This window comes from Lagenorhynchus albirostris, chromosome X (assembly GCF_949774975.1).
Source record: "Lagenorhynchus albirostris chromosome X, mLagAlb1.1, whole genome shotgun sequence".
Classification (NCBI taxonomy): domain Eukaryota; kingdom Metazoa; phylum Chordata; class Mammalia; order Artiodactyla; family Delphinidae; genus Lagenorhynchus; species Lagenorhynchus albirostris.
Window position 1 is genome coordinate 114,204,233 of NC_083116.1, and position 16,835 is coordinate 114,221,067.

A 16,835-nucleotide genomic window follows, 5' to 3' on the forward strand; every position below is an offset into this window, starting at 1 on the left:
TTTAAATGAAATACAACCCTAACTCTCAGAAATGCAAGTTATTTCACATGCCTTCAAAAGGTGCACTTAAAACAGATTACCAGAAGGGTTGTAGTAGAAAATAGAAAAATCAATTCTAGATGAAAGCAAAACACACAGAACCCTCCAAACTGGCAAGGAAGAACAGCTATATTAATCATTTAGTTATTTAAGAGCAGGGTGTCAGAGATGAGAAATGCTTTCCTGATGTCTCAAGATTGGGGTGGTTTTAGTCATCATTTCCGTGCTGGGTGCATCTTATAAAAATAACTTCATGAGGATGGGCCCTTCAAAACTCCAGCCTCTACCGAGCTTTGCAACCTTACTGCCCATTATCACGTCATGGCATTAAGAATGGAGCAGGCAGTAATTACATCAGAGCCTGTAAAGCCTGGGAGACAAACTGGAAAGACTTATTTTCTTAAATGAAGTGGTCATTCAAAGGCAGAAAACCCAAGTCACCTACAATCTCCGTGTCCACTTTGCCAAGGGATGGGCCGGGTGGGGTCTAAGAACAGGAAGGGGGAACTCAGCCGGGGTCGGGGAGCTGGGTGGGAGCAAATTCCTGAAAGCGGAATGTGAGACAAGCCAGGGAGACCTCGGGAAGGGCGCAGAGTAGGCCCAGCATCTCGCAAGGGTGAGTCCAGGTGAGGAGCGTGCTCCGGAGCGCCGCTGGCGAGGAGCGTCGGTTCGTCCCGGCGTGATTCCCGCCAGCTGCTCCTCCGAGCGCAGTGGCCTCCTGGGTGTCAGCGCGCAAAATCGCCGCTTAATCCCCGCTCTAGCTGGATTAATTAGGGCCTCCTCAAAGCAGGAAGTTGCGAGCCAGGGGCGTTTTTCCCAGGCGCAGAGACACCGGGGGGTCGACACTCCTCCAGACCAGCCGGGCGCCCCTCCCCAGACACCAACAGGCACAGGATCCCCGCGACTCGCGCCTCTCCAGTGAGCGCCTCCCGCACCCCAGCCAGGTTCCCGGGACCCGCTGGTGACCGGAGGCTTGTGGGGTCGCCGGAGTCATGTCCCGGCCCTCCGTTCTCAGCCAGCAGCCGGGGCGTGGGGCGGGGCGCGCCGGGAAGGCCGAGGCCGCGCGCTATTCCTGTCGCTGTGAGCTACCGGCATGTTATGTGCTGCGGCCAATCACGCCTCCGACCCTCCGCGCTGACCTGAGCCCCCCCTCCCTAATCCCCTAGGCTTTGATTTGATCCTCCGCGCGGAACAAGCTCACCCCCCTTGCCCCGTAGCTAGTTGTCCCCGGCCCTCGCGGGTGCCCGCAAAACCCTCCTTGTCCACCCCCGGGAGGTCAGAGCCCTCGCCCCGCACTCCCCGGACGGCCCGAGTCGGGCCACATCTGCGCATCTGGCCGTCGGAGATCCAGCACTCCCCTGGAGTCAGTCTACCTGCAGCTCCGCCCTTCCAGGTGATGGTGCGCGGCCACCGCGGCCCCTGGCGCGCAGGTGTGGGCTCCCTAAACTGGGCCGTGGAGAGGGCTTTGGGCAACGCTCTGGCAGCCTCGGCTGCCGCCGAAACCGAGCCCTGCACCTCCCGGAAGACTCCAAACGCCGTGCCCTCCGCTACTAGGGGCTTCTGGAAACCGTTCCCCGACCCGATTTGCTCTGAGAGGGGGACTGGGAGATCTGCGGACCTGTATGAAGGAGGCCTGGGATTTAAGCTGAGCAGGCAAAAATGGGCCCCTGCTAGGGGCTCTTCGGCTCGCACGGGGGACCTGGCGGCGCCGTGTCCCGGGATGTCTCCGGCCGCGCCCGGCTGGCCCCAGCCCCGGCCCGGCCACTTCCCGCCCTGGGCGTCATGAGTTACTTCCTGTCTTACTGCAAAGCTCATGGCGGTGCGCTGCTCACCGGCTACCAGGCCCTGCGCGCCGAGGGCTTTCTGTGCGACGTGACTCTGGAGGCCGAGGGCTGCGAGTTCCCGGCGCACAGGTCGCTCCTCGCGTGTTCCAGCGACTACTTCAGGGCCCTGTTCAAGAGCCACACCCAGGAATCCCGGGCGCCCGTGATCCACCTGCATGTGCCGTCAGCGGCCGGCCTGCAGCGCCTGCTGGACTTCATCTACACCGCCTGGCTGCCGCTCTCCATGGACACCGTGGAGGACACGCTGGAGGCCGCCAGCTACCTGCAGGTCACCGAGGCCCTGGGGTTGTGCGGCCGCTACCTGGAGCGCCAGCTAGCCCCTGATAACTGCTGCTTCGCCGCCAACATGGCGGCGCGCTTCGGCCTGGTGCACACGCTGGGCGTGGCCGAGCGCTGCATTGTGAGCCACCTGCGGGAGCTGCTGGCGCGGGGCGCGGGCCCCGCCGGGCTGCTGGAGCTCAACCCCGCGTCGCTGAGGGCCGTGCTGGGTGCCCCTGACGTGGCGCGCGTGCCCGAGGCCCGGCTGCTGGGCCTGGCTCTGGCCTGGCTGCGGCAGGAGCCCGAGGCCGAACGGCTGGCCCACTGCGCCGCGCTGCTCGAGCGCGTCCGCTTCGGCCTGGTGCCCACCGACGTGCTGCGGCGCGTGTACTCGGGCTCCGGCCTCACCCTGCCCTCCCGGGTCAAGGGCCTCATCATCCAGGCCCTCAACTACCACACGTCGCCCTCCCGCCAGCCGCTCATGCAGGGCGAGCAGACCAGCGTCCGGAGCCCCCAAACCCGCATCTTGTTGGTCGGGGGGTGCAGGGGGCGGGAGGTGGTGACCGAGGAGGTCGTGGCCCCCCGGCGGGCAGCCAGGGGGAGGGGCGCCGCGGCGGAGCCCGAGGAAGAGGAGGAGGAAGAGGAGCAGGTGGAGGAGGAGGAGTGGGAGCTTACCCAGGACGTGGTGGCCTTTGACGGGTACAACCACCGCTGGCGCAGCCTCACGCGGCTGCCCGCTCCGCTACTGGGACACAGCGTGTGCGCCGCGGGCAACTTCCTGTTCGTCCTCGGCGGGGAGACCCCGTCGGGCGGCGGCTCCTCCCCCACAGCCGACGGCCTGCGGGCGGTCACGGCCGAAGTGCACCGTTATGACCCGCGCTTCCACGCTTGGACAACTGTGCCCGCTATGCGGGAAGCGCGGGCCCATTTCTGGTGCGGCGCCGTGGGTGAGGGGCTCCTGGCCGTCGGGGGCCTGGGCGCGGGCGGCGAAGCGCTGGCTTCAGTGGAGATGTACGACCTGCGCTGGGACCGCTGGACGGCGGCCGGGGCGCTGCCGCGGGCCCTGCACGGCCACGCGGGGGCTGTCGGGAACTGCGGCGTCGTGTATGTCTCCGGGGGCAAGGCGGGGAGAGGCGAGGGCGGCGCGAACAGCCTCCGGGACTTGTTCTCCCTGGGCCCCGGGGAGCAGGCGTGGAGCAAGAGGGCGCCTATGGGCACGGCCCGCTTCGGGCACCACATGGCCGCACTGCGCGGCGCGCTGTTCGCCTTTCTGGGGCGCTACGAGCCCTTCTCCGAAATCGAGCGCTACGACCCCGGCACCGACCAGTGGACTCGGCTGCGGCCGCTACCCTACGACCGCTTCTGCTATGGGCTGGCCGTGGTCGACGAGACGGTGCTGCTGCTGGGAGGCCTGAAGTGGCAGGACTCACGCCAGGTGCCTACCCGCAACGTGGTGGGTTATGACCTCGACCTGGACCGCTGGGAGGACACTGGCTGCGCGCTGCCTTGGGCCTGGAGCGGCCTGCAGTGCGCAGTGCTGCAGCTGACCGAGGGTGGGGACGAGGAGAGGGAGGGAGAGCCTGGAGAGGCGCCAGATTTAGTGCTGGGCTTAATGGGTCAGTGAGCAAGTCGCGCCTGACCAGGCTTACAGAGCAACCCGTGGGCTTTTCCTTAGGCTTGGCCAAAGAGGAACATTTCCCTTTACTCTGAGAATGGGAGACAGGACGGGTCAAATTTAGAAGGATATATGAATCATCTTCAGTGAACTGGGGATTTCTAGAAATTCTCATGCTGGGCTAGACATGGACTTTGAAAATAAAACATGACCCTATTTTCCCTCTGGTAGTTAGTGTTTCCCAGGCGCTAAACAGTGACTACTTTTGTGCCAAACAGCCAAAAAACGTACCATAAGAAATTATGTACAAGACCAGAAAATTGTTAGCTATAAAGACTGTAATAAATGGTTCTAGAAGATGGCATTATCTGAATAAATAAATATTTATCTGAATAAATAGTGAAGGGAAAGTGCCTTGGTTAATAAACACATGCAATCATTGTAGGAAGAACTATGATTTTATGATCCAGAATCATGGTTATAGTTTTGCTCTGATAGTTTAATATAGATATGGAACTGAGAGGAAAAAAAATCTCTAAGAAAGCACCATTTTTTTTTTGAGAAAATAACTTAGGTTAAGTTTTTCTGTACTTCATCCTTACTTACCCTAGTCTGCTTTTGCCCTGGCTTTTGGCAGCTCATTGGTTTTAAGTTTTATTTCTGCAGCCCTTAGCCATAATAATCAGGCTTCTTTGGCTTAGTGGAACACCTAAGAAAAACAAATCAAAACCCTATTTCATTCATCCTCTTTAAATGTTCATTCTGCAGACATGCTGTAGGTAATATTTGTAAAAAAATATTTTTAAAGTTTATTTTTAGTGGTACCCCCCCACCCTCTGCCCCACCTTCCCAAAAGAATCACAGAGAAACGAAAGAGGAGTAGGTGAAATTTTAAAGTTCCTTTCAGGTAAATGGGAAACCAGCTTGATTTTGCAGGACCTCAGAGAAGATTCTTGTATACACTGGACAGGTGCTTCTTCTGGCTTGTACCACCAATGGAGTGACAAAGTTAAAACCTGTAACCGGGGGTGGGGTGGTGGGGTGGTGGCGGCTGTGTGATTAGGTCACAAAGAAATGTGATGAGGACTGCATGAATAAAATAGGTGCTTTATAAGGATTCATTAAGAGCTGAATTTATTTGACTTCAGTTTACAGTGCTGCCTCTCTCCTAGATTTGAAACTAATGCAATAAAATGTACAGATATATAGTGTTAAAAGGTCTCTTTCATGCTAGGCTAGCCACGAGTCTTTTAAAATTCATTAGTTTAATTTTTACCATTTAAAACAACTTTACCAAAGTAAAAGCCGCTTAGTAGCAACACAGCTAGTCTTTCCATCAACTGCTCACTGTTTCCAGGGCACAACCTGGCCACTGTATCCACGACACATCCATCAGGTACAGATATTTTTAAGTAAATGTACGCATTTGGTCTAGTAAACATTAACAAGTCTAAACACCTGTAACAAGCACACTTCATTTTAGGACAAGAGGTTTTTGTTTTTTTGCTTTTGTTTTTTTACATATACAAAATCCCACAAATTTAATGTGCGTCAACACCCATGCAGTAAATAAATGTTTTTACAAATAGTTTTTTTAAATGATAAAAATATTACACCGGACCCAAAATTCCATACAAACATTAATACATGATTTCTCATCCATTTTGACTAAATATAGGATTACTGAAAATGTGCTGTAGAAAGGCCACTCTCCTGTACAGTTGTGCAAAGTCTGCAAAACGATAGTGATTCAATGGTGGTTTCAAAAGCAAAGGAAAAGATCCCCGCTGTGGAGTTTTTACTTTCTCCTCTACAGCAAAAATATTCACTGGCAGATATCTGAACTCTTAGAGATGAAAGTACATTCATTCACTGAGCTGTACAGGCAACAGTATAAAGCTGATTAGAAGTAGATTTTAGGATATAGAATAGTAAAGGAGGGTCTCTTCCTCCTCCTAAAAAAACAAAACCCCAAACCAGCAAATTGTGACTTATACGTTATGCAGCCAGACACTAAAAAGCAGCACAGTCATTATCATGCTGTGATCACTTTCAAAAACGAGATGCTTATAAATGGAAATACATGAAGAGGATTTTTTCATAGACTTCATCCACTCTATAGAACAAATCATGAAACTAGGAAAAACCTCTAAAAATTGTTTCTCTCGTATAATTCAATGTAATATATCTCTGAATGACCATCATCCTCTTGCTCCTCAGGAGAGAGGTACATTTTTCTTTTTCAACATTGTTTTCTATATTAGAACATACATCAGCCTGTAAGTAAACATATTTTACTTCCCTGCCTGAAGTATAATTATATATAAAGTTTAACTAATGGACTAGGGGGAAAATTGACCCTAACTGGGAAGTTGACTCATTTACGTTTATACCTTGTAACTTTTTAGAAGTTGGAGTTTAAAAAAATGAGTTTGGGCTGAAATTATATATATATATATATATATATATATATATATATATATACACATACATATATATACATATACACATATATATATATGTTAGCTGCCTTTCTGGGTGAGTTAAGTGTGTTTTAAAAAATCCACTCTCAAAGTCCTCTATACACAATCAGCATTTCATCACTACAAAAATAAAGGAAGATTTAAACCAAGAAAATAAAGCAGCTCTATCTTCAATTTTGGTCTCAGTTACAAAAACATCTTACAAAGCTTTGCCCTGATACACCATTAAGTGTCCCCATGGATTTGGAATACTATTTCCATTAACCAGCTTTCACAAGTTAATAGACTATTAAGACGAATATTAGATACCTGAACTTTTCTTATGTTGATGCTCTTCTGTTTTGCTTAACTCTTGTATGCGCATCTACATTTCACAAAAATAAAACTACAGCATTAAACTTTGTGCAATGTTTAAGAAAATTCTTAGAACATTTTAATAAATATAAAAAAGGTTTAAATTCTCTCCCACCCACAAGGATGTCTGCACCTGAAAAAATGTGATTTAGTTTTGAAGTCTTGTTTATATAAAATTAACTTAAAGGGAGAAAAGATGACCTTAGATAGAAAACCGCCTTTTTGTTTTTTCTACTTGAAGACCACCTGTCTTCAGAGTTGTTTGCAAAAGTTAACTTTAAGTCATTGAAGACAGCTGATTTTGCACATGGTAAACATAAGCTGAGCACTAACTGCATATAAAATATACAAATGCTCATTAAAGACAGTGGTATTATGACCATATAGGGTTTGTTTCATATAGTTTTGGTAACATTGAAGTATAGCTTGTCACGTGTCCCACACGTTGATATAAAAACTACCTTATATACTTGTTCAAAGTACCAGAAGGTACCACATGGCCAGAGGGCAGAATACACTTACACATGCGTTTCAATGTATGAATGAGTGTGTGTTAGGGAGGAAGTGATTACATCTACTTCAGAAGAAATACTTAATGGGTCATTTGAGGTGGTGTTTTGACAGATATCCAAGAAAAGATCGAGGTACATCTGCTTCCATTGTTGGAATTCTTTTGATGTCAAGTCTGGATTGTCTAGGACTTTATCAATAATGGCTACTTCGCCTTCTCTGGCCTGAAAAGCAAAAGGATTCAACAGTTACAATAGGGACAGACTGTTCTTCAAATTTAAAATAAAAAGTTAATAGGCAAACTATTAAGAGGCCCACAAGAAACAGCTCTGGTATACTCAAACTCAGCTATTTAGACTCAAATACTAGTGCACTTTTTCCTACACGCAGGCATGCCTCGTACTGCCCACTCTGCACGGTTTATTTTTTCTTCTGGCCTGTCCTGTTTCCCATCTCTGCCTACGGAAACCTTCCTCATTCTTTAACATCCAGTTCATATGCCTCTCATTTCTTGAACCCTTCCTTCGACAACTGGAAAAAATGTTTTCTCCTTCATTTAGATAAGTCCCCGTAACACTTGATCACTGCTGTTGAGTGGACTTACCACATTCTGTGTCTTGAGTTACTTTTGCACTGTCCTTTTTCCTTCTGCTAGATGGTCCCTTGGTGGTTTGGACCTGAATGGGGGTGGGGTGTGTGGCTCTGGGAGGAGGGAGGGTTAGGATATCTTTGGACTAGAATTGGGCACCGGAATTATTCTTATGAATATTATAGCTCTTTTAAAAATTCTGGTCTTAGTTACCAATAGGCCATTAAATTATCCCACGGATTTGCAATAGTATTCGCATGAATACCAACTGAAAGCTAATTGACTGAAAACTTGGCTGCCTGCTACCAGAAATGTTTTCAAATCATGCATTTCCTATTTTGTTTATCTCTTTGGTATTCACCTCTGTTTCAAAATTCACAAAACCTCAGCAGCATACTACAGATCTGCAATATTTCCCAAAGGAGCTCTTTGCCCTTTTGTTTCCTGAAATTACTGCGTCACAAACTCTGTATGACATTTCTTTTCTGTTTTTGAGTTTTCCAGGGTGCAGGGTCTGCTTAGGGAGAGTGTGTATGGCAGGCCCTCTCCCCTGATACACACAGAGTGAGGGGGCTGACTCTTCTGGCCCCCTCAGAAGACTGGAGACTATGTAAACGCTTATGGAAATGTATAATAAGAAAGTAACATGTCAGTTGGGAACTGATGGTGTATACAGAACAATTATAAAATTTCTACATGGAACGTGAATCACTCCAAATGTGCTGCAGGAGATATTCACAAAATATCTCAAACAATTTTAGCACCCACTATTGCATTCTGCATGCATGCTGTGTTCTTTTAGTAACTATATTAGTTCCACGACATGGCATATTTATCTTAGGAAAACAAAAGACTGAGGAATAACACCAGCCCTGCATTTTTGGAAAAAAAATTAATTACGTCCTGTTTTCTCCTAGAACTAACTCATATAACACTTAGTCAGTGCTTTGAGATGTTAATAAAAAGTTAACATTATTTCCTTTTGGCCAAATACACTTATTACGCTAAAGAAACAGCTCGGCTTCGGCTTCGCATTCGGTATGTTTATCCTCCGCTCCCCCCACCCCCCGCTAGTTTGTATTTTGTCCCCTGGAGTATCTGATAATCCACTTTGAGTTCAGGAATGAATCTCTTAAAAGGAATTTCTCCTTCCATTTCATATCTTACCTTTAAAGTGCTTTTGAGAATTCTTAGCCTGTGTAGTTTTTCATTCATCACAGGATCATTACATCTCTTTATAAATGATAGCTTGTATTCCATCTTGGTTGAAATGCGATGTTCTCCCAGTGGTGACAGACTGGCTTGCTCCAATGCCCTATATAAATCTTGCAAAGAGTCTCCTAACTTTTCTTCCCTACTTTCACCTGCAATGTCCAAAAAAAAAAAAAAAATAAGAGAGAGAGAAATAAATTCAGTGTAATAAACAGTTATTTGACACTCCAAAAATCTACTAAAAAATATATCTGAAAAACAGGATAATGAATGATTGGGAAAACACTCTCTTACATTAAAAAAAACAACAACAACAACAAACCCCACCAAACCCACAGTTGCTGGTTATACTGGGTAAGACTAGCTACAGGCAGCCAATTGTTTTAGAATGATCAATTAATAGGATGCTTTGATTAACAAAATATTCTCTTAGTAGCAAATCACTGTACATATCTTGAGTCCATTAAGTTCAAAGAATTAGAGTACAAGAGGTACACAACACAGAAACAATCCTGCACGTAATTTAATATTTTAAAACATTAGTGAATATCCCTTATCATTATACTGATAAGCATAGAAGTGCTAAGTAACAGAGCTCTCCTGGTTTAGCAATACTGAATGAACTGATTTTTACATTTTTCCAGACTTCATAAGATGGAATGGCATTCACTGGAGTATATATCATTGTAAAAATCTTCTAATAGTGTGCCGTAGAGGATTATTAGGTTTCATGTGACTGCCATAGTAATGCCTGCCACATTGTAAATATAGTAAATGATCATAACTTATCATCAATAATAATGCTTTAATTAGAATGAGATATGGGAATGTTTATATGCAGATGTAAGCAAAAATCTGGCATGTACTAAAAGAAGCTACTTAACATTTGAAAGACCTGGGAAGAAAACACTCCAATTAAATATTTTTGAGAAAAAAAAAATTAGAGACTGGTTCAGGAAAGGATCTTAGATCTATTTGAACAAATCAAAACTCCCATATTATTCTTGAATTGTCTGAATATACTGATGTCATATCTTTCTCAATGATAAACAAAGATGAACTTGGATCGTGCTTGGATTGGGAGAGAGGATTAGGGTTATATCACATTTCCTTTAATAGAGAGCTTAAGAGTCCTCTTTGAGGAATACTAATTACATTGGCCCAAGAAGTAAATATGGAATGTTGTTCATTCCACCATGGTCCATGTAAATATTTTAGGCTTTCTGTCATAGTTAAAAAAAAAGAAGACGCCCTAATTGGTAATAATGTAGTTAACATTTGTAAGTGCCGGGCAGTAGGGTAAATGCTTAACATTCATGATCTCATTTAATCCTCACAGCAGTACTAGGACTAGATCTATTTGATTTTCATTTTATAGCAGGGAAGTACCTTGCTCAAGGTCACATTTATTAAGTGGTAGAGCTACAATTCCGACTGGCCAGTCTGGCTCCAGAATCCATGATTTTAACAAGAATTCTAGACTGCCAATTTTGTCAGGAATCATTTGAACTGTGTATTTAACAGTAGGTGTTAAATGAATTTGTGAGACTTGCTTAAAATGCAGCATTCTAAAAAAAACTGCCCCCAAAGCCCACCAACACAGTACCTTAACTTGAGGGGATCATCTTTAGGATGAAAAAGTAACTTCATTTAAGTTTCATATTCAATTTTTGGCTCTGCTGCTGAGGTTGGCAACTATTGGTAAGTATGATTGTCGAATCCTTCTATTAGAAAGTTCTTTGTTATCAGCACCTGCAATCACTAATTCCTCTATAACAAATTTTAACTTCCTAATCATATATCTAAGTGAGAACTATAATCTAAAAATACAAAAATCCCTTTAAACAGCGTTTTAATTCTCTGTTGGCTCATCCTTCAATGTTTGCAACACCTAGAGGATTTTGAGGGGGTGGGGGGACAGAGGACTGTAAAAAGGAGGAACTGCCTTGTGGGCTAAGAAGATTGAAATGAGATAAGGAATTTTAACCGAGAATGGTTTGGACCCAGAAAGGCACAAAATTATAACGTCATTCAGAGTAACTAAATGGAGTTGTAAAAACAAGGATACTTTTGAACAGCATACTTCCATTTCATAAAATCATAGGCCAAGAAAGAATCCTGAGGAATTATTTAGTAGTTACCATTCTTTCTGCCTCAAGGCAAGACTGCATCTTAAGCCAGATGTAATTTCATAGAGCAGAGGGTGGGAGAGAAATGGTAGGCCTAACAGATGTGAATTACAGTAGTCTAGGTATCAGGTAGCCTAATGTATTATTAGTTGTTCAGTTCTTGAAGGAAGGTAAAGAGAAAAGGGATTCAGATTATAGTTTTAGGATTTAAAGGAGGCAGAAGTATTTTCACATAGTAAACTTTTATTTTAAGATAACCTCCTTCCATATTACCTAACATGTAGGGAGTATATATTTTGTTGAAAAACCATTCTTACCCAGTTTTCTTTCTCCTCAATTCTTAAAGTTTGTGGAATACTGAGCCAGTTGCTTGATTTTTTTAATAAAATTTCAATGTAGTTTTACCTCTAGAAGTGTAAGTAAAGCTTTAATATAAAAAGTGACAAACATAGCTAAAAACTGGAAGTTTTTTTTTCCTTCTTGCCATTAAGGGGGGAAGAAGCGTTCAAACAAAGGACAACATAATTCTACAAAGAACCTGGTTTGACAGCTATAAGAAGAATCGAGTATGGATTTATCTCTGGGCAGCACATTTGAACAGGGAATCACAATGAGACGGAACACAGAAACATTTCCAAGTAGAGTAATGGAATAGAGATATTAGAGATAAGTCAGGCCCCCTCCCCCCACCCCTACACATCATACACATATGCAACACAAGACACAGTAGTGGGATGACGAAGGATGAGGGATTGAGATGCCAGGCTACCACAAAATGCCACCAGTTACTTAACATTTTAAGACTAGACAAAGAGTCCTTTTCTTTTCAAAGGAGGGGGAGTGAGGGGCAGAGTCACATTATAAATCTGATTCACTGTGCTCAACAGTCAAAACAACACAGAACTCAACATTCAAGACGAAAACAGACCTTTATTTTCTTTTATAATTTTCAATTGGTTTCCTTCATTTTTTTTTTCTCAGATGAATACCAATTAAGTCAATTGGGGCTACCGCTGCAACTGAAAATGTGAAAGCACCTTTATCTTCTCTTTTTGCCCTCTTCTTCTTCGTCTCCTTCTCACTTCTCTTCTGGTTTCTCTCTCTTTTAAACCCTTGCTTTTCTTCTTCTAGAAGAGGCTTGCTTTGGAAGAGGAGGCAAGCACTCGGTCAGGTCTGCTTCCTGATTGACTTTCTTTCAACGTGCCAGTTCAGCCCTTGGAGCACTGGCCCAAACCCAGCTCGTTTGTAATTTGAATGAATGTTTTCTGCAAGTTGGCAAAGTGTAGAAGACCACATGCGAACCACAGGACATATAGAGGAACCTTCTGACATTCCTAATGAGGAAGTGTATCACTGCTACAATGAAATTTTAATTTGTATCTAACTTATTAAGGAATTCTGGGCCTATGAAGGAGTAAGTTCCCTCTCAAATTATATTTACATTTACAACATGTAAATTAGTCGTGCGTAAGACGACACGCTTTTCTATTCCAATTTTATTAAAGCGAAGTGGGAGGTTCTCTTTCCTATATAAAATTTCATTGATAGATTTGAGGATCACAGTGAAGTTATTGATAACTTGTACTCTCAGCCAAGGGAGGGTCATTTCTGGCTGTGTCATAAGTGGCAGGGCTGGAAGAAGATCCTCTTTCTTGTTTCATTTATACTCTAGCTACACCACGAAACATTGTGAGGCTAGAAATACGCTGAGCATCACCACAGTGCGTTGTCTGGTTCTTTCAGGTTGCATATGACCTCCACGTAGTGATAAAGAAAAGCTCAAAGAAAAGATTAGCCAATGCAAAATAACAGTTGGTTGGAACTTTCTTGCAAATGGCTTATTAGCAGATGATAATGCATTTCTTCAAATACTACGAGGTGTTTGGTTGATGTATTTCCTTACATTCATGCCCAGTGGTTATTAAACTTTTTTGACTGTACACCCTCACCAGTTAAAACACTTCTGTTGATAACATATATATGTATTACCCTATATTAATAGATATGCCTATTATAAGATAGACACAAAAAAGAAATTCGAGAAAATGAGATATGAAACCTGAGGAGAAATTCCAATTTTTTTTCTTCCTGTACCTCACCCCATGTGTACCCTCCTTCAGAGACTTAGACTGTGACTTTCCCTGAGCGTATATGCCTCGCTCTCCTTTGCATTTCCCAATCTTCTACCTGGCATGGTGTCTCATGCACCCAACGTTTAAACTGAGTGATGGTTTTCTCTACTTTAGACACTAAGTACTCCAAAGAGGGCTTCCTATCTGGTGACTGTGTAATTTGTACGCTAGTCTCGTGTAATTTTGTTCATGTTTCTTCGGTGAAAATTAAGGAGAACAGAATACAAACGCGGCGACCTAAAATGTCATTCTGGTGTCCTTGCTGTTTCCCTGCCTCTGCAATGATAATGTGGAAGGAGAGAAAAAATGAAAACAAAACAAAACAAAACGAGTATACCAACTGGGCTCTTCAAGAATCAAGCCAACAGTGAATAATCAGTTCTGGTACATGTTTTGGAAGGGAACTGTGCTCTTTTAAAATTGGACAATGATGTCCTCGTGGAAACAGTTGTTCCTTCCACAACACAGCTGGGTAATGAGCACAGAAGGTTGGGAAAGGCTAAGTCACAAGTGGAGAGAAGGCTGAACATAGTAGCATTAGTCACCAGTCAAGTGTGAGAGGCATTCGGTCTTGTACGGCCACAGAGTGCTCCAAGGCTTCCAGGCGAATGGCATCACGTATGTGGAGCACTGTTCTCGCCATGAAAGGCAATTAACATTTGCGTTGAGACATGGGACTATTTTCTGTGAATACTAATTTACCAGTGTGCCATAATGAACAACTTATTTATATGTAAGGTGACAAAGTTTTAATGGGTTTAATGTAGATAGGTTTAATGTTTGTAAGTTTTATGCTGAAGATGATTATGTATTCAGGAGTTTACACTGTAATTTGAATTGTTTTATAATGAAAGATTCACTCTCTTTAATTCATGTTTTTATATGTCAACTAGCTATGCCTTGCATTGTAAAACTGGGGGAGGGCAGTTTGTTATACCAGAAAAAAAGCATAAGATTTTAAAACCTGGCTTTTACTTGTCACTCTGTAATCAACTACCCTTTTCATAATTAGAAGTAATTGGTTTATTTTCTTTTAGGCAAAATAACAATAATTTCTCTGATGAAAAAAACTGAGGAAAAAACCCTTCTTTTGAAAGGACAGCTTGAGTGAGTCCACCAATATTGCTAAGTGTATTTTTACAGAAGAACGTGTGAAACCCATCCCTGTACGAATGACCTTGTGCTTCACCAAAATCAAGTACAGCCCATACCAGTGTCTGTCAATTCCTTCTGCACAACAGTAAAGCCTACTTCCATAACTAGTTAACAAAAGAGACAGAGCTGAAGCTTATTCTACACTTCATTCTCTAACCATGTAATTTCTGCCGAATTATGTTGTTTAATGCCACAAATATATGACCGTGATTGCATTTTCAGGGTATTACGGTAGTTTTTATGACAAATAGTTCAGATGGCAAAATCTTGGTGTCCTTGGCATTGATTTATTGTCCCAAAGGGAAGGTTCTTTGAAGGACAATCTCAAACATAAATGACAGATTCTATATTTGCCCACAGAATTTAGAAAATTTAACTAATAGAGACATGGAGGTCAAGGTACCTGGTTCTTAGGCAGGAATTCATAAAGGGGACAGTTTAAAAACAAAGCTAAGAGATGATCATATTTAAAAATTAATGTGGAGTCCCCATATTCCTTAATGAGAAAAAACTAAAATTCTTCATATCATAAAATTTTACTATGACTTAAACAGGGAGGACGACCCAAGACAATCCCACTAATATTAAATGCCAACAAAATGCTTTTTGATGCATTTCTATATACCAGAACCATCATTTTTATATATACTTAAAAAAACACATTAAAATGGTTAGAGCACAGAGGCAACTGTAAGGCAGATCAATGTGATTTTATTCACAACACAAATTCCATTTGTGAGAAAGAAGCAAAGATTACTTCTCTTTAGAAAGATATTTACTATCAAGCATACTTAGCAAATTATTCAGCTATCTAAAAAGATCTGATACCAATTGGCCATATTTTTATTTTTACGTAATTTATATTTTTACAGGTATTCACATTATGCAATACTACACACTGTGGCGACAGGAAGAAAAAAAACATTTTCAAATACAATGTTAAATTATCTGTTCATTGCACAGTATGAAATATCCATTAATTAGCATTGAAATTATTACAGAGTATCTTATCCAACTAAAGGAAATTTCACATCCACTACAGAAGAAAAATAAGCAATATTGAGCCATAAGTGACCCAGTTACATAGTATTAAATAATATCTGAAGCTAGTTTGAAAGACAACCAGACAAAATACTTTTTCAAAAGTGAAAACCACAGCCTATAGATTTGGAAAATTTTACAGAAAAGAATAGCTCATGCCTGTCCTATGAGGCAACACCATTTGTATACAAGTGCCAAGAAATAAGGAGAAAGTTAGGATTTTAGCTGAGGAATCTAATAAAGCCTGGCATGTGGAATTTTCTTCATTAGTGTCACCGAAAGCAGTCTCTGTGTTGCACCTGAATACACTTTATAATAGAATAAACATAGTAAGTTTCAGAGCAGGTTGTGTATACCTTGCCTTAATAGATTACACTTAATTTAGTACAATACAGCACGTCAAGTTTTAAAAATGCAAAATACACTTAATACACAGAATTTGCTTTCTCTGCTTTGCCTTAAAGAGGCCACCGAAGAGTCCATTAAACAGCCAGGGTTTTCTAGTTATTGGAGCTGATCCCTCTCCTTTCCTGTGTCAGGAGAACACAACTGAGCCCTTCCCCAGTCAATAATACCCTTCCCCTCTGTTCTCCCACAGAAACAGCAGTTTTCTGTCACTGTGCTCCATCTTGATTGGCTTTGATCTTATGCTAGTCCCAGTGGAGAAAGCTCGCATTCTTCTTAAGAGTGGCCTGCCCCTCTTAATATCCCTTTAGGGAGGCCCCCAATCCAAAACACTTGATGATCTAAGCTTTTAAAAGTCTGTTTTCTGTTATAAACAGCAAGGACGAGGCCATTTTAGTTGCTTGCAAGAGGTTGATGTTGAGTCTGCGTCGTGCCGACTCTCTCCGATCTAAATTCTCTAAACATTAGCTTATCAATCTGTGAGTCCAATGGGTTGAGTGCCAACAGAAGTGGATCCGATTTGGCATGGAGAGGTTCTACCAACTCTCGCAGTGTATTAGCCTAATATGATAAAGCAGTGATACAATATGATGAAAGACCTGCGAGTGCCATTATTTCCAAAGCATATTAGTATTTGTATTAGAAATACCATCATGCAATACCCATGAAGAGAAAAGAGAAAAATATGGCTAGAATTGCATATGGTTTTAATACCATAATGTCTTTCTGTTGGCATGCAAGTCTACTTGGCCAAAAATGGGACACTTTTTGTTTTAAGCTTGGTTATCTGGAAACGCCAATCTTATGTATACAAAATAATACACAGTGCAGATACATCTTTTCCTGCCTCTATACCTGTATATGCATATCTATAATTTTAATCAGAAAAGTTTATGTTAATAGTATTCTCCACACACATGTAAAATGATCAGACTTTCAAGAAAATTAAACTGTTGTTCTATACAAGATCTTTCCTCAAATTCATCCAATCAAGAAGTATGAGGAGAAGTTTTCTGGTCTACCTTCTATCTAACTACGCTGATTCACACGCTACCAGGTGCTAACTGGT

At 43.0% G+C, this 16,835-nt stretch overlaps 2 protein-coding genes across 5 annotated transcripts in view; one reads left to right on the plus strand and one right to left on the minus strand.

Moving 5' to 3' along the window:
- Positions 1-1,220: 1,220 nt before the first annotated feature.
- Positions 1,221-6,642, plus strand: KLHL34 (kelch like family member 34). The gene has a single exon (XM_060137024.1). It carries the CDS (start codon positions 1,822-1,824, stop codon positions 3,763-3,765), a length of 1,944 nt encoding a protein of 647 aa, XP_059993007.1. The 5' UTR covers positions 1,221-1,821; the 3' UTR covers positions 3,766-6,642.
- The window catches only part of CNKSR2 (connector enhancer of kinase suppressor of Ras 2), a 258,143-nt gene continuing 245,884 nt past the window's right edge, over positions 4,577-16,835 (minus strand). For all 4 annotated transcript variants that reach the window (XM_060137023.1, XM_060137022.1, XM_060137021.1 and 1 more), the window contains 2 exons: positions 8,860-9,056; positions 4,577-7,327 (listed from right to left, as the gene is read on the minus strand). In XM_060137023.1, the coding sequence (XP_059993006.1) occupies positions 7,112-7,327; positions 8,860-9,056 (413 nt within the window). In that variant the 3' untranslated portion in view covers positions 4,577-7,111. The remainder of the gene's footprint in view (positions 7,328-8,859; positions 9,057-16,835) is intronic.

What these genes read in the sequence shown, in the direction of transcription:
- KLHL34 (XM_060137024.1), top strand. Translation starts at nt 1,822, where the DNA reads ATGAGTTACTTCCTGTCTTACTGCAAAGCTCATGGCGGTGCGCTGCTC.